The sequence below is a fragment of the Talpa europaea genome (genome assembly GCF_964194135.1).
Source record: "Talpa europaea genome assembly, chromosome: 2".
NCBI lineage: Eukaryota > Metazoa > Chordata > Mammalia > Eulipotyphla > Talpidae > Talpa > Talpa europaea.
The window spans coordinates 156,165,032-156,182,632 of record NC_140068.1 but is presented as its reverse complement, the minus strand read 5'-3'; the positions used below and the strand labels follow the sequence as shown (position 1 = coordinate 156,182,632).

Below are 17,601 nucleotides of genomic sequence, written 5' to 3'. Positions count from 1 at the left end.
CACTGCAGGCCCCGCGCTGCTGCCTCTGAGCATTCATTTAGAAATCCTGACTCTAGGGCCTCCCCTGGTGGCGCAGCGGTTGAGCTTGGGTTGCAAAGCTGTCTGTAGCCTCTGCAGTGCCGGTTCGATCCCCGGCCACCAGCGAGGGTCCCACATGGCGTGCAGACCTCTCCTGGTGCTCCCGCTGCTCCCCTCAGCAGTGTACTTCGTCCGTCTGCCTGTTCTGCTCCCCGCTCTGGCTCTGGTGAATTCTCTCACCCTCCCGCGCTTCTGACTGTACCCAGTGCTCGTATAAATAAATAAACAAATCTTTAGAAATCCTGACTCTAACGGGAGAAGAGGACCCGGAGTGTTTAAAAACACAACTAAAAATATTACCGGATGTGTTTCTTGAGGCGATTTGGGTCAGTCTCACAACTACGACTTACCGCCTCCCACGCTACTCTACACTTCAAAGTCCCAGGCACAGTTTTTTTGTTGCTGTCTTACTGGAGTTTCACCGCTAATAAAACCCTCCTACCAGTTACAGCATGAAAAATCTGTACACGAGACATGAATTCAGGCGAAACGCAATTCTCAAAAGCACCGAGCGCGCCCACGGTCCTCACCTGCCTCCTGCCTCCTCTGGCTTCAGCTCAGTCACATCCCTTCGTCTCACACACACCTCTGACTGCCCAGACAGCGGGGAGTAGCCTGTTGCTGCGGTGACACCTGCTGGCCGCAACTATGAATCCCAGCTTCTAAGGGAAGGAAAATCTTTAGCATCAGGATCTTTCTTAGTAATATTAATGTCCTCATTTATATAATTTTATTTCAACTAAGCCTTCAAGCAAATTTAACATGCAACTGACACTTAACACATTTATTTTGTAACTGTGATCTCGGGGTAATTTGATAAATCATTGTTTCTGAAACAATTATTTCCCAAAAAAGCTGGTCAAGCATTTCAGGTTACACTGTTCTAAAAAAAGTGACTTAACTTGCAGCTTTTCAAAATCTGTACTTACTCCATTTTAAGGGAATGTATTACATCACACCATAAACGTACAGAGTGCAGCAGGCCTCGTGGAAGGCCCCCTCCCACCTCACGTGGGGTTATCTCTGGAGTATGGTTTTCTCCATCCATGGAGAGAGAGTTAAGGAAACCCCAGTGATCTGTGGCCCCAGCTCGGGGCCTCCCCGAGACGAGAGGACAGCTGGCGCGCTGTCCAGCGGCAGTTGCAACGGGGAGCTGGTAGACATCCAGTTGAAGGAAATCTCAAATCCTTATCTCTTCTGTTACTTTCACCCACTTCTGACAGTCAGGCAGCGCAAGGCCTGGGGCAGCCGAGCCGCGAACCAGCATGCGCCCCCGCATCAGCACGCGCCAGCTGGGCAGTGGTGAGGAGATACCTGGAAGATTTACCCAGACTTCAAATTCTCTCTCCATCCATCTCCTGAAATTGCTGCATTTCATTCCGCTTGGTTTATGTGAAGGGCAGAGTTGGGGCCTGTGCACAGCGTGGAGTGCAGACTTCTGGGGACCCGTAGTGACGGGGGTGCCTGCCCTGTCCTGACACCTGCTCATGAGACAGGACTCGCAGACCGGTGGGGCTCACCGGTGGTGACCCAGGGCACACGTCGGGTGGGCTTGGGGCCAGCCCTGCGTGAGGCTGTGCCACCAGCTGGCTCCTCAGGGGCTGGGCCTTCCTCACCGAGTGGCCAGAACAACGTGGACGGAGCCTCTCGGACACAGCCGCCACAGCAAAGCAGATGGACACGGGAGGTTAGGCACCAGCCCAAGTCGATGGCTCTGGGGAAGGTGAAAGTCAATATACTTTTGCCAAGCTTTTCCTCCCACGCCTGTTTTCAAAGCTGGACACTTAAGTGCTAGACACAAAACCCAGCCCAAGTGTCCTGTGCCCGGGGGGCTCACGGCTTCGCACTGCCCTGCGGATCACCAGAGTCCTGCAGGGCCGGGGGCCACCCATGTCCACCCGCCACCTGGCTCCACCACCGGTGGGGACCGCGCACCATCTCCCTGCCAGCTGCAGGCCGCCGTGACAGCTGTGTGATCCCCGATCAGGGACCTCCACGTGCCCTGCATGTGGGTTGAGCGAGTGAAAGCACTTCTCTGCATCTCTGCCAACGGCCTCTGAGACAGGGAGCGGGAAGGGCAGCAGTGACAACCAGTAGACGCATGCCAGCTCCTCTCTGAGTCACCCACGGGCCCCTGAGAGCTGGGGGAGGGTGTGCGCACCTAGCCTGCACTTGGTGCAGGCCCGGTGAAGCTTCCTTCTTCTGCACGAGAGAATGCACAGTCTGCTGCAAAGCTCGGAGCTGGGGCTGCAGGGCTGGCGGGCGGTTCTGGGGAGGCAGGGCCATCTCGGGAGCTTGTCCGGCCACGCGAGAGTTAGAAGGTGGAGAACTTGGCCAGATCCTTCTCCATCTGTGCGTACTGTGCCCTGAGCCTGCCCAGGGCCCGGCTGTGCTCCTCGTCCACGGCCGCCTGCTCGCCACGCTGCTGTGTCATGAACGCCTCCCACTGGGCTCGCTGCTGCTTCTCACTAGCTATTAAATGGTCGTTCAGAATCTGAGAAAAGAAAATTTGAAAAATCACATGACACTTTCTAGACAATTACTCTTCCATGCAGGAGACAAAGGAAACGTTCTCTCTTGCCAGCAGGCGACCATCGCAACTACCATGTGGGTCAGTGACCAGCCCCGCGCCACAGCCTGAACGTACACGGAAAACAAGACTTATAGACACACACCGAGCTGCTGCCACCAGCCACACACTGGGACTCCCTCCCTGAACTGCAAAATGCCAGGGCCCGTGCTGACAAAGGGAAGAGCCAAGCGCACTTCTACACCTCTCTTTCACGCGAATCCCATCGCCCTCAAGTAATTTTCAAAATTAACTTAAAGAACATAGCCCAAAGCAGCCCCACTACAAAAAACCCAGACACACGCCTCACAGCAAGTGAGTCAGGCAGTAAACAGAGCCACACGCTACTCTCCCGGGGAAAGAGCTCAGAAGCGCTTTTCCAGGAAGCCATGAACACGCAGGCCCGTGCGGACACCTGTGCTCCTGATTCCCCGTCCTGTGTGAGGACCAATGTCCTTTCCTTGCGCGCAGCCCCGAGGACGCAAGCAGGTGAGTGGAGAAGGCACGGGTCAGCGGGACACCCGTCAGCGTCCTCAGTGCGCAGCGTCCTCGGGTGCCTCGCCTCACGGGGACCTGGACCAGATTCTGACGCAGAGCCTCAGGACGGGCACGCGGGAACAGGGGTGGTGCCGGGACAGCCCCCAGCACGCAAAGCCACGCGGCCACCCCAGGAGGAGGACGCAGCCTCTACTTGCACGTGGCGCAGGGCAGGGCGAAGCCAGGTACCCCAGCCCCAGGCACCGCGGGGTGGCGTCCCCTCCAGTCCCTGGGCACCCACCAGGGCACGCCCAGTAGCGGTCTGCACGGTGGCGCCAGCAGCCCAGCCGTGACACCACGCCCCTCCGCTCCACACGCTGAGGGCCTAAGGGCGGGAGCGCGACTGTCTGCTCATGTGACTCGGCCGCCGGGCTGCACGACCACCCAGCCGGAGCCTCTGTGACATCCAGCTCTGCGCCTTTTCCATTGTCAAGTATGAATCCAGGCTTCCCAGAGGGAGCTTTAAATGTGCAGGTCGGGGGCTTTCTCACAAAACCAACAAAAAGCCAAATCCCACTACAAAAGCTTTTTCTTCCAATCTGACCTGAGACTCCTCAGGAACAGGCTTTTCCAGTGAAGCGGTTCCAGCGAGTGCGAGGGGACCCACGGTCAGGCGGCTGTGGTGGTGGCCCTGGCCCAGGCCACGGGGGTAACCACGGGGAGGGGCTGCCGACGCACGACACTCGGGGAACAAGTCACACAAAATCCCGCACGTTACTTTTATCTTCCCTGTGGGGGGATCAGGAGCCCCCAGATGCCCACAGCCTAAGGAGCCCCCAGCCCTGCTGGTGGGGACTCTGCCGCAGGCACCAGAGCGGCCTCCCTCCACGAGGCGCCGCATCAGACAACACTGTCTGGCGTGGGCTGGCGCCGTGCACGCGGAGAACGCCGACGTGCTGCTCGGACGCGCCCCAAGGACACGCTGCGCAGAGGCAGAAGGGAGCCCCCCCCCAGGCCACAGACCGTCCAGCTGCACTCCACTGGGCAAGAGAGCCCGTCACCAGGGTCCGAAGCGAGTCACAGACCTCTCGCTTTGCGAGGAGGGGCTGGGTCCTCCGTCCGTGACGCTCACGGAGACAGCGTGGCCGTGCTGAGTCTGCCGCAGGTAAGAGTGACGGCTCACAGCAGCACGGCGGACCACGCCTTCTTATTCTCTCCAGGTTGTTTTTTGTTCTTTAATTTTAATTCATTTTAGCAATAGATTCTTGAAATAATTCCAATCTGCCCTGAAGTTAGGCCGCTAGACAGAGAACAGCCCCCTCCATCCCCACATCTGACACAACCCCCCTCGACAAGGCCACCGTCAGCGCAGACCGCGAGCACAGACCCTGGGGATGCCGCCAAGGCCGTCATGTGAGACAAGACCTCCGGGCCTCAGGTGGGGGTGAAGAAGGTGCTCGAACAGCCTTGGGAGGGACTGCTCTGACCCCACCCAGCTCCCGCAACGGCAGCCGCTGACCTCTCCTCAGCCTCCACTTTTACCAGCAAAACTGCTGCGGGGGCTCAGCTGCTTCCCCACAATCAGCACAGAAAACGGGGGCAGCGCCCACCCCCACGCCGACAGCACCGCGCCCTCCACACAGACCGACCGCCAGGGACAGAGGGCGTGAAGGGGACTGTGAAGCCATCAAATTAAAAAAAAAAAACGGAAAAAAAAAAGGACACCAGAAGCCGTCACAGACGCTCAACACGGGCCCTTCTGGGCCGGCGCTCCTGTCCGCCCGGCTGCACCGGAGCTCGCCCCCTGCCAGACACCGCCACGCGAGCGGTCGTCACAGCGCAGGAGAAAGCAAGTGCTGACAACTGAGATGGGAAGAAACGAGCAAGGCGCCAGCCGTGCAAAACAGGAGGCAGACCCACGCCACGGCCCACCGGCCAAGGGCTTTAGGACTTCACGAGGCCCTGTCTTTGGCCACGAGACGGCAGCTTCCGTTTGGACACGTCTGGTGGCGGGACTGGCCGCGCTTCCCAACCCCAGCTCACAGCAGGCTGGGCTCCTGGAGGCCGCCCTCACAGGCCGCCAGAGCCCCCGAGCGTGCGGTGAGCCCCCATGGGCAAAGCTGCCCATGGGCACTGATGACATAGGAAGCAGGCGGGCAGCACGGGGGTCTCCTGCGGAGGAGGAGCTTGTCCTACCAGCTGGGGCTCCCCTTCCAGACACTCGCTCCTGAGACCGCGCAGCCCCTCCTCCCGGGCACCTGGTGAGCGCAGGCCTGAGCATAGAAATCCACCCGCGGTCCAGTCTAGTCCGGCCCACTCAGCTCGCCTGTCTGCTCTGTAGCTCCACTGCCGTGTTGTCCTTGAAACCTGGGTCCACATCAGAGCTGGGCAGAGGGGGACGCGCCCACCCACTGCACAGGGCACTCTGCTGGGGCTGGGCTGCGCCGTCCCTGTCTGGGGTAGGCGGCAACACGCGCATGGGGCAGGCGTCCACGTGTCTCGACAGGGGCCTCTCCCTGGCCAGGGCAGCGGACAGGCTGCGAAACACGCCACGAAGACCAAAAGAAACACTGAATCACTACGGACCCTGGGCCTCCGGGCTGCGCTCCACACCTGGGCTCGGCACTTGACCGTTCACACGCGCCAGCGCCACCCGCTGGTGACTCTCACCCTGTGACCGCGCTGGCCCACGGCCACGAGTGCCCTCGCGACACACACCACCCTGCTCAGAGGAAGGCTCACACCACAGGGGGTTTCCTCGCTCCTCCCAGAGACAAGTCACGCTTTCAGGGAGAAGGGAGAAATGTGGAGGAGGAAGCAGGAGGCCTGCAATTTGAGTCACGAAAACGTGGACGGCGCAGCCAGTGCCTTCAGTGACATGGCCATTTGGAAACCTTTTAAAATGACAGCATCAAAGGCGAACCCAGTGCTTTGGATCCAGAGTCATGGTGCCCCACCCCGCCCGGCCCCTGCCTCACCTGTCTCCGGTCTCGCTCCCTCTGCTGCAGGCGGCTGGCGGACGCAGCGGCGGCTTGCACTGTAACGACACAGACGCCAAGTTTAATCAGCAGCCCGGGCTCCAGGGAGACTCACCTGAGGGACGCCAGGATCGCCAGATCTCAAAATCCACCATCAAAACCAAATCCTGTTTGCTCACGGTGGGTGCCCGAGGGAACAGGCTCTGTGAAGATGTCAGGGTGCAGGCCGGATGCACCATGTCTGAGCTCTGGGAGGGAAGCCGAGGCCTGTAGAGCTGTGAGCATCACCTCAGGACCCCGAGACGGGGACATGTCGGGCTGACCGTGACTGTGTCCCTGCAGCCCTGACTCACTCACTGCCCCTTCAAATTTGCACCAACCACATCTCTGCTGCAGGCGGGACCTGGGATCTAGAATTTCCACAGCATCTCCGGCCCACCGTCCCTGCACTCCTGGCTCAGGGGTCGTCCTGGCCACCACCACCAGATTCACGCTTCAGTGGTGGTTTCTACTGTAAACCCAACCCTCACAGTCACCCTCGGGGCCCCCGAGTCCCCGCATGCTGGGAGAGGAGCCCTGCATGGCGCACTGGCCGCTGTGGACATGGAGGCGCTGTGTGGGGGGTGGCCGCTTGGGTCATGGACAGAGCTCTGAAGAGGCGGTGCCCCCGCCACACGTGACCCTCTTCTGGCTCTGCCCACTCAGCTGGCACTGAGGTCCACCATTCAGTCTCCTCGCTCACCGCCCCGTCTCCGTACACGATGGTCCCCCTGGCCTGGCTGCTGCCAGTCCAGACCAGTGCCGTCCACACCTCCTCCTGCCAGACCCCACAGGGCAGCGCCAGTGTCAGGCAATTTGGTACCCCGGGCCCTGGGCGCCTGCCCCACTTGCAGAGGAAGCAGGACGGCTCGGACACAGCCGAGCTGATGGGAGACCGGAAGGATGCAGAGATCCTGCTAAGCTTAAAATCATTAAATCTCAACACCAGAACCACCCACCGCGGTCAGGAGGCTACACCCCTGCCCTGCCGGCCCAACCCTCAGGGGCACGTTTGGGGCTTGTGCCCATGGGCCTCCCTCACTGCGGGGACACCCTTCAGGGGGCTGCGCCCTCCCCCGCTGCACAGCTGCTGCCCCGGGAAGTCCCCCCCTACAGGGGACTGGGGCCCTCTGGGGGACCGTGACTTCTCCTTGGGAAGCATGCCGGCCCCAGCCGCGAGGATGTGCTGGCGGCTCCTCATCTTCAGAAACCTGCCTCCTCCTGCAGGCTGTTCACCTTAGCGCCTTCAAAGTCAGGGTTCAGTCCTGACAGGCTCCCGATCACGGCTTCTCCAGCAGGAGACACGAAAGGAAGCGGGCTAACAGCCCGCCGCCCTGGAATGCCAGCCCGTCACCTCCCCAGCGGGCTCCGTCACCGGCTCAGAACACACTTCCAAACTCTATTACTTGACAGTGGACGTTGGGACTTCAGCACTTGAAGATCACTACGAACGCCAAAGAAGTACAGGAGCACAGGGTGTGGCGCCCCCTGGAGGTCAGGAGTACCGGCGCCACCCTCCCCCCACACACATCTTAGAAGGAAGACCCATTTTCAGAAGTTTCAGTCCTTTTGAAGGAATGTGCTTTTAAAACCTTCAGCCAGGCGGGGCGCTGCCCCAGTGCAGGGCACAGCCCAGCATGACCCTGCTGGCAGGACACCCCGGCTCCCAGGTCTGCGAGTGACATGAACCAGCAGTGATTGCACGCGCCAAGTTGGCAGCCGCGAATTCCCTGGGGACGGCGGCTGAACCAGGGGCTTTTTAAAGCCCTGCCGGCCCTGAGCTCTTGACGAAGCCACAGACGCAGTGCTGTCTCTTCTGGCAGGAGAGGCTGCCAACGGTCATGCCCAGGCTCTTGGGTGGACGACAGAGCCACAGCTGGAAGGGTACTAAATGCGGAGCCACGCTAGCCTCTGTGTGGAGCTCCCTTGGCAGGACAGGGGTTTCTGGGTGTGCCCTGGGCCCCACAGGGCCCTCTCCGGGTTACTGAGACCCTCCAAGGAGCTCCCGGGGCCACCAGCCAACATCGCTGTCCATGACCACATCTCACCCCACCAATTTCGACACCAGCGGGTGGGGAGGGAAGCAGGACGCCCTGGGGTGCCCGGGGTACAGGTACCCTGGGGTTTGCGTCAGCGTTCATCAGGACATCTGTCAGGGCCAGGGCGGTGACATTAGGCAAGCGTACCCCTTGGACTTCCTGCCACCTGCGCAGACACCAGATGCGGTTCTGGCACCTCCCCGCCCGGCGGGCACTGCGCAGCAAGGCCTGGAGGAGACTCAGCCTGACGCCAGTTGGGCCCGCCAGCCGCTTGCCTCCTGGCCGTGGGGTCACTGGCTGGGGGTGTTTTCCGTCCCCAGGAAGGTGACTCTTCATCGGCAAGGTCTCCAGGGCGTGAGCCACCGCCATCTGTGGCACCTCCTCCTACCTGTGGACGAGCTGGGTGGGTCAGCACGGAGCCAGAACGGCTGCCTTCCTCGCAGCCTCCCCTTCCGAGATGAACTCCGAAGACAACACTTATTTCATGGAGCAATTTGGTAAGTTCAGTAAATATTCCTTTTTGATCAACTAATATCTCCAGGTTAAAATAGTCTGATGGGCTTCCCCGATGGTGCAGCAGGTTGAGCGCAGCGCTGCGAAGCTGTCCGCAGCCTCTGCAGCACGGGTTCAATTGCCAGTCAGCCAGGGAGATTCCCACATGGCGCAGCAGACCTCTCCTGTCTCGCCCGCTGCTCCCCTCAGCAGAGTCTTCAGTCCGTCTGCCTGTTCTGCTCCCGACTCTGTCTCCGGTGAATCCTCTCACCCTCCTGAGCCTCTGACTGTACCCCAGTTCTTGTATAAATAAATAAATCTTAAAAAAAAAATAGAACTTTCTGAGATAAACACATGCAATTTGCAGCAACATGGATGGCGCTGGAAGGGATCATGCTCAGCGAAATAAGCCAGAAAGAAAAAGAAAAATACCGGATGGTCTCACTCATAGCAGGAATCTAGAAAACTTAAATGAGGGACCAGGAAAATGAATAACTATAAGAAAGTGAAAATCAAAATCAACAAAAAACTATGAACCAGAGACACTCTATGGAGGGTGGGGGGCGGGAGGGGAGGAATTGGGGTCAAAATAAGGGTGCTGCAATTGTATGGGGAATATAAAAATAAAATTTATTTAAAAAAAAAACCAACTTTTTGTTTCATGAAAAATGTGACCACAAGCAACCACTTGCAACGGTTATTTTTTCATTAAAGGTAGAACACGAGTATCCTCTTTGAAAACAAAGCCTCATTTCACAGCCCAGCTCCTGGTCAGCAAACTTCCTCTTACAGATGAAATCATTTTGTTTAAAAAAAATAGGCAAAAAGGAAACCTGTTCCAATTTGCCTGCCTGAAGGAAGGCCCCGGGTACAGTGGACAGGCTGGCTCTGAGGCCAGTGCTGTGGACACCCGGGCTACACGGCACCACCTTCTCCCTGGCAGCCTCCTCCTCCGGCACACCCAGGCTGCCAGGGAGCATGCTGGAAGCCCGCAGCCCCCGGCACGGATCCTTACCTGTCTGCAGAAGGGGGCGCAGGCTGAGCTCCATGGCCTCTTGGCACCGGGGCAGGGTCTGCTCACTGGTCTCCTGGGTCATGTGCTTGAGGTTCTCGAGCACGCGCATTTCTCGAAGCCCACGCTTCTCCTGCACGAACAAAGCAAAGTTCGGACCCTGTGATGTCTGCCGTCCTCAGAAACTGTACTGGGCTTGCACCCAGATGTGACTGCTCTGCGGCCACTGACACTTGCAGGCCTCCTCCTAAGCCCTGGCAACAAATGAAGGCACAGCCTGGAGGCGTTTTTTATTACCTGGAAGGCTTCAAAACCTATAACGAGTAACCTTCGTGCATAAGCAATGTTGAAAAGTGGGTGAGAAATTCTGAAAACACCCAAAAAGGCTGAGGTCGTCACTGACTCTGCAAAGCAAACGAGACGTGCCTGGCCTGACTTCACACGCAGTCAGCTGCTGTCACATGCTTCCAGACGCCGTTTCCCCAACCCCACTGTCCTTGGACGAACCCGCAGAAGCCCCTGTGCTGACGTCTGTCTGCGGGGGGCTGGGCCCTGACTGAGCATTCCCTGCTCCCACATGGAGCATCCCTGGCAGAAGGGCGTGATCTCCACCTGGACGCTAGGCCTGGTGTCCACCAGGCAGAGGGTGCCCACGCTCACCCCAAGACAGAGCTGCTCAGGCCTGCTTCCCTGGCAGCTGGCATGTCCGCCCGTGCCCCCTCGTGGCTGGAGATGGTGTGCAGGGGTGCAGCCTGCATCGAGACCCTGCAGACAGTGGTCATGGCCCGGGCCTGTGCCCCAAGGGCAGGGTCGGGGTAGAAGGGGCCGAAGGCCCTGTGTGTGGCAGGGCTGGGTTCCGGGGACAGGGTAGGACACGGAAGTGGACACAGGTGGCGAGCGCCAGCACTCACTCTGCCTTCCGAAGGTGTTGGTGAAGGATGCGGCAGACCCCCGCGGAGACGCGTGAGAGCGGCAGGCACCTGCTCCCAAGGTGCCCTGCAGTCTCCCGCTGTGCTCGGGGTGAGGGCAGGGTCTCCTGTGGCAAGCTCAGATGCCCTGCCTGGCTGGGGTCTCCCCTGAAACGAGCCTGGCCCACCCAAGCTTGGAGGGACGGGGAGAGCACATGGCAATGAGAGGCCCTACCACGGGGTGTGGCGCTGGGATGGCAGGGTCAGAGAAAGGGCATGGACGCTGCTGCCCACAGCAAACGTGATTAAAGGCGCTAGGAAGGGAGCTGGCGGGAGCTGGCCAGACAGGGCCCGCGGGTGATAACACAGGCACAGGCAGCGGCAGAGCGAGCAGTGAGGTAGCGTCTGGGGCACTCGTCCACTGGGCGTGCGCCTGGCAGGAAAGTGGCCAAGATGACGCTCAGGAGCTCGAGCCAGTGCTCGGGGTGTGTCCAAGTGAGCGCACACGGGCCTGGACCCTGAGCCACAAGTCCCCGCAGCCCCTGACTCACTGCACCCCACTCCACAGATGAGACAGCTGAGCTTATGGGTGCTCATTTCCCCAGGTTAGGCCCCGAAGCGTCCATCCAAAGTGTCTGCTCTGCATCCGCGCCCTCCCACCCATGTTGCTCCTGGCACGGCCCCCGGTCATTCACGAGACACAACCAGAGTTTAAAACCAGAGACTCTCCCTCTCGTACATGAGCACACCCAAGGTTCAAATACTTACTTCAAATTCTTTCACGAAATAACGGGCTTCACCTTGAATGATGGGCCTGTGATCTAGGAGCCTTGAGTGAATTTCTCCAAGATCTAAAAGAGAGAATGAAACTCGAGGTTAACGGGGTGCAGTAGCACCGTCTGCAGCGGGTCTCCCGCCTGTCCCCAAGACGGGTGAAGGGAGAGTCCAGCTGGACAGCGGGGCGGGGGCTCCCCATCCAGTCTGGAACTGCCGCTTCTGAGAGCAATCAAAGCTGAAGACACGTCTGTCCACCAATTCGTGCCCACGTGTCAGAGAGCAGAAAATCCCTAGTGCAACAGGGGCACCTCCAAACACTGACAGCTGCAGCAGCCGGCGGCAGGGCCAGAGCCTGCACCGGGGCCCCGTGGCAGTGAGGAGCAGCATGCACGCGCCGCATCACCGCGGACGGACCCCAGCCAGAGCACCGCCGCGCAGCAGGCTGCAGAGGCCTCAGGCACCGACGGGAGCCTTCTCAACGCGCAAGAGACGTCGCCGTCAGAGACACCAAGAGCGACAAACGCCGAGGAAACGCGGGACAAAGGCCAACCCAAGACCGGCCCCGCAGAGAGAGGGGCCGCAGGGCACGCGGGGCTTTGCTGTTCGCTGCGATGGGCAGAGAGTGTTCCCCTGGTCGCTGCTTTTTGACGGGTCAAAAGTCACAAAGAGGAAAGCGTTCTGAGCTGTGAGCGCTGGGGTGACTTATTCTCCTTCGCAATGGCTAACCGCACAGCTTAAGGTCGTGCCTGAGAATCCCGGAGGAAATGGGGGCCTGCCATACCCATTCCTGGTATCCTCAGGCTCTCGAATTTCTGATTTTCGTAGACAAGCAGTGGGGCAAACTTCAAGGCTCCGTTTAAATGACATTTGTCAGGACGCATCCTAAGGACGCACCCCGAGGGCGGAACCCGCACAAGGACGCAAGCTCCCCGGCGGCCTCTAGCCTACACCCCAACTCTTACATGCGCAAATAAATCTTTAAAAAAAAAAAGATTACCACATGTTACTTTACACATTATCATAGGAATGAGGCCACTAACTCATTTTACTACAACATTATAATGAGCAGATGACAGTAATCCTGAGTTTGGAGACATTCCAAGGTGACGACTGACCTTCTCACCATGCAGCCCAAGCCCAGCCCTGCCACACGCAGGCCCTCTTCTGCTCTCTGAGGCAAAGGATAAAGGAGCCTTTTGTTGTCTGCAAGTTCATACTCTAACCTGGGACAGACACCCCCTCCCCCAACGCAGAAGGCAGAGGGACACTGAGGCGGGAGACCACAGACGGCAGGACATCCCCGCTGGCCCCGTCCCTGGAGGCCGCAGGTGGACTATGGGGCTCTGAGATCATGACACTCACCGTCCCACAGCACCAGCGCGTGATGTCACTCCTGCTCCCCAATTCAAGAGCCCACCTGGCTCCGGGGTGCCCCTTCGGAACCCAGCCAGGTGCTGTGGATTCCCGCAACGGGCGCAAGTTATCGCCGACAACGCCGCCTCAGCCTGGACGGCGGCCCTTGCAGGACACAGGCACGGACTTCTGCAAATCAGAGGTCAGCTGGCGTCAACCACAGCCCGTGTGTTCCCGACATCCAGGCCCAGCAGGGACACCTGCTCCATCACACTTTCTCCCGGGGCGAGCCGGCAAGTGTCCTCAAAGTTCCCCCACAGCCTTCTGAGCTGCGGGACTGCTCCCCTGCAAGCCTCCCACTTTCACGCATGAACCCCCTCAAAAGCATAGCTGGTACCAACCCAGGGAGTTGAAGGTGGCCCTGGGCGGGCGACGTGACCACACAGGCCCAGGGCCACGGATCCGGCCACGCCGCCCACTTACCGGGGCTCCTCCTGTGCCCGCGCCGGCCTGGCCTCCTCCCACCCGCCCCCCACCGCCCGCGCTACCTGGGCACGCGCGGCCGCACACAGGCCCTCGGATGCATTGCGCCGCATCCGCCATGTAACTGGCCCTGTCACCCACAAAGAGCACAAGGACACAACAGGCCACTGAAGAGAAAGCAGCGGGGAGCCGAAAGCAGAGCGGCTCTGCCCTGCTCCAGCTCGCCGAGGCTCCTCCCCGCGGTGTGGGGACCCCGAGAAACGCCCTGTGAGGACGCTGGTGAGAGGCGGGTGCAGGCACACCCACAGGAGCTCCACTGAGAGGCGGCCCGACAGCCTCTGCCCAGCGCCGATGTAAAATCCACACCTGGGCACACGGCTCGTGCGTTAGGGTCCCACCACGCGGGACAGCCCCAACCCCTCCCGAGGGCGAGTCGTGGGCGGCCCGAATCCCCCCAGGCGCCTCAGTCACCCCAACGCGTCAGCCCCAGGCTGCCAGCTCTCAGGCTCTGCTGTTGACCATGCGGTTCCAAACTAAGTCCAAGCACCCGCTTTGTTCTTAACTGCTAGCACTTTAGGCTTCAAGACCTGACACCCAACCTTCAGGAAGGCCCCCACCCCCTAACACCCACCTGGGGCCAGAAACCCTCTGACCCAACCCTTAAGCACTGAAATCATCACGCGTCCCTCCCGCTGGGAGCTGGTAACGAAACTCAAGAAATACGTGCTCACAGTCGCTCATCTCCAAGCAGAGAGCCGAAAACACATTTTTAGCCCGAAAAGGGCGGTTCCTTAACAGACTTCCAGTTAGATTCAATATTACTGGTTTAGCTTGAAAACTTTCTCACAAATGGTTTTTGCTTAAAGAAAAGTACACTGCAGCAAGGGATGCCGGCGGAGTGAAAGGGAGCCTGGGAATGGGAGAAAATATTTGCAAATTATGCCTCTGCCAAGGGCTTAGTGTCTAGGACACAGAACCTCGATGGAAACGAATGGATTAGCTACAAATGGCAAAGGAACAGCGCCTCCTCCATGGAAGCCGAACACATGGGCCCACACACGTAAAAAACACACCCAGCATCACTAGTCATTCGGGAGACGGGAATCAATGGGAATCAAAACTACAAGCTACGCCTTCAAGAAAACCACCAGGGTGGCTGCCGCGAGAGCAGAAAACAGCGGGTGGTGACAAGGACGTGGAGAAAGTGGGGCCAGGAGCGTGGTGAGGGGGAACATAACCTAGCACTCCCTTGACCCAGCGACTCCACCGTGGCCTGACTGCTTTCCACCAGACTCCTGTCTCTTGGAACGGAAAGCAGGGGCTCCAATGGGTATTCGCACACCCATGTTCACATTCACAAGCACCAAAGGTGGAAGCAATACACGTGTTCATCCACGGATGGTGGGTCCACGCCGTATGCAAGCGCCCGTCACCGGTGACGCTTCAGATGGCGACAGACTACAGAAGGGCCTGTGGCTCCCACGGCTGCCTCACGCAGCAGGGGCGTGGCGGGCACAGCGGCTGGGGGTGTGATCACTCTGTGATGTCTGCACAAAGGCAAACCACCTGCTGGTGCTCTTGTCAGAACTGTCCCGTAGGAGACACGACAGTACACACGGAGGGTGCCACAGCTTCAACAAGGAGTCTGACGCTCACTGCAGCCTGGACGCACCTCGAGATCGCCCCAGGGAGCCCACAAGAGAGCAAACACGGCATTATTTCACTCTCCGAGATATCTAGACTAGTCAAATGCAGAGACAAGCTCCAGAGGTGGCTGCAGGGAAGTGGTGTGACTTAACGCCACCGAACCACACATTCAAAGTGGCCAGGATCAATTCTGCTACGTGCACTTTGGTTTTTAAAAATGTTGTCGCTGGGGCCTCCCTGGTGGCGCAAGGGGTTGAGCACAGCACCGTGAAGCTGTCCGCAGCCTCTGCAGCGAGAGTTCCATCCCTGGCCAGGGAGCTACCCACAGGGCGCAGCAGACCTCTCCTGTCTCCCCGCTGCTTCCCTCGGCAGTGGGTTTCAGTGGGTCCATCTGTTCTGCTCCCCGCCGTCTCTGGGGAGTCCTCTCACCCCGCACCTCTGGCCTGCACCCCCGTCCCGCATAAACAAATCTAAAAAGAAGCCGCAGTGGGCGCCCAGGGGGCTTCTGGCTGCGGGGCCGGGGCTGCCCCGGATGGCGGCGCCTCCCCCACCCTGGCTCCGCTCGGGGCGTCGGCGCAGACACCGCGACTTGCCAGCACGACCAGCGCAGGGGGGCGAGGGCAAGGACGAGGCGCAGAGTGTGCCAGTGGCGAGGGACTGGGGCCCGGCCCGGGCCGGCCCACCCCGGTCCCGGCTGGCGGGGAGGGTGTCTGTGTGGTGCGGGCGCGTCCTGACGGGGCGCGCGGGGTGGGGGGGGGGCGGCCGTCGTGACGGGGCGCGGGGGGGGGGAGGGGGCGGCCGCATTGACGGGGCACGCGGGGGGAGGGGGCGGCCGTCGTGACGGGGCGCGCGGGGGGGGGGGGAGAGGGGGCGCCGTCGTGACGGGGCGCGGGGGGGAGAGGGGGCGCCGTCGTGACGGGGCGCGGGGGGGAGAGGGGGCGCCGTCGTGACGGGGCGCGGGGGGGAGAGGGGGCGCCGTCGTGACGGGGCGCGCGGGGGGGAGGGGGCGCCGTCGTGACGGGGCGCGCGGGGGGGGGGGGAGAGGGGGCGCCGTCGTGACGGGGCGCGCGGGGGGGAGGGGGCGCCGTCGTGACGGGGCGCGCGGGGGGGGCGTCACCGAGGCGCGCGGACACAGGCCGCCCCTGCGCGCCGCCGGCGGAGGCGCGGGGCCCTCGTACCCTTGATGATGAGCTGCGCCGCCGAACCCGCCGTCCCCAGCGAGTCCCGCTTCCTGGCGCCGCCGCCGGTCGGTGCGGCCTCGCCGGCCCCGGGGCCCTCCGTGGCGCCGCCGCTCATACCGGCCACTCCGCCCCCCTCAGCGGAAGCCGCGCCTGCGCACGCCAAATCGGGCGCGCGTCTACCCGGCGTGCCGTGCGGGAAGGGCGCAGGGGCGAGAGGAAGCCGGTGCCGCCATGCTGGGTGCGGGCAGAGGCCGCGCGGCGCGGAAGGAGCGTCAGGCCCGCGCTGGGCTTCCGGGACCCGCCGAGCGCCCGCCTCCCCGCGCGCCCCGGGGCCCCGAACTCTCGGGCCCGGCGTCACTTCCCTGGGAAGGAAGACGCCTGCTTGCAGGTGACGTCCGCCTTGGCGGGGTGCACGTCCCGCCGCCGGCCGGGGCTCCCCGAGGCCGCAGGCGCGCAGCCCCCAGGGCTGCCGGAGGACGCCGTCCACCCGGGGCTTCGGGGGCCCCGCGGGGCCCGCTGCCGTGTCTGCTCGGGACTGACCCGTGCGGGGAGAGCCGTATTTAGGAGCTGGGACCTCCCGCGAGCTCCAGGCCCTGGTTTGAAGCTACTGCTTTGCCTGGGGACGCCGGCCGGTGGACAGGCCGGCTCGCGCCCAGGCCTTGAGACCAGCCCAATACTACGGTCGGGAAGCACACACGAGGGCCTCCCCGTTCTCCGCAGCCCTCTCCGCACAAGAGCGTTCCCCGGAGTCAGCATCAGTCACTGCCACACCATGGAATTGTAAAAGATCTTTCTTTTTTCTTAAATTTATCTTTATTATTTATGCATGTAAGAACGCGGGTCTAGGCCATAGGTGCAGGGGGTGAGAGGATGCACCAGAGTGGGAAGAACAGGAGGACCCACTGAAATCACTGCTGAGGGGAGCAGCAGGGAGACAGGAGGGGTCTGCTGCACTGTGTGGGTAGCTCCTGGCCGAGAATCGAACTCATGCTGCAGTGGCTGTGGGTTAGCGTCACAGTGCTGAGACTTAGCCCTGCGCCCCCAGGGAGGCCCCAAAGAATTTTTCTTTTTTAAAATTATTTTTTTCTTTGACTTATAACCCCTGCCCTCAGCATCATCCCTTCTGCCCTTTTGACCCTTTCTCCCCTGCCCCCTTCGGAAACCTCACTTTGTTATTAATGTGAATTTTTCTAATTATTTTTTGAGGGTTTTTTTTTTTTTTTCCCCATCAGGGAAATGATGTTTACTTAGTAGAAGTAAAGTTGTCACTTCAGGGTAAATCCTGTGCTAGCTCCATATCGAAGTTTATGAAAATTAGAAAATAAAAATGAGTATTTAATTACATGCATGTTGAGAACAAAATTGAAATTCATTCCTTGGAATAAGCTCGTCACAGGAAGATAAATATCTTTGGGAGAGGAGTGTTCTATATTACTTTGCTTTGCTTTGCCAAATTCACTTTGTGAGGTTCCCTCTGGACTACGGGCATTGCTGTTTACTCCCTGGGTCTGTTTTTTAAGGAGGGTTAAAAAAAAAAAACCCTGATAGAGGGCCTCTCTGGTGGCACA

The 17,601-nt window shown here is 60.2% G+C and overlaps 1 protein-coding gene across 1 annotated transcript; it reads right to left on the bottom strand.

Moving 5' to 3' along the window:
- Window positions 1-2,392: 2,392 nt before the first annotated feature.
- Window positions 2,393-16,148, bottom strand: BLOC1S5 (biogenesis of lysosomal organelles complex 1 subunit 5; the record flags this gene model as incomplete). The annotated part of the gene is made up of 8 exons (XM_084259542.1): window positions 2,393-2,605; window positions 6,103-6,161; window positions 6,218-6,350; window positions 6,845-7,025; window positions 8,190-8,259; window positions 9,688-9,817; window positions 11,361-11,443; window positions 16,031-16,148. 8 exons carry the CDS (start codon window positions 16,146-16,148, stop codon window positions 2,393-2,395), a joined length of 987 nt encoding a protein of 328 aa, XP_084115668.1.
- Between the last annotated feature and the right edge of the window lie 1,453 nt (window positions 16,149-17,601).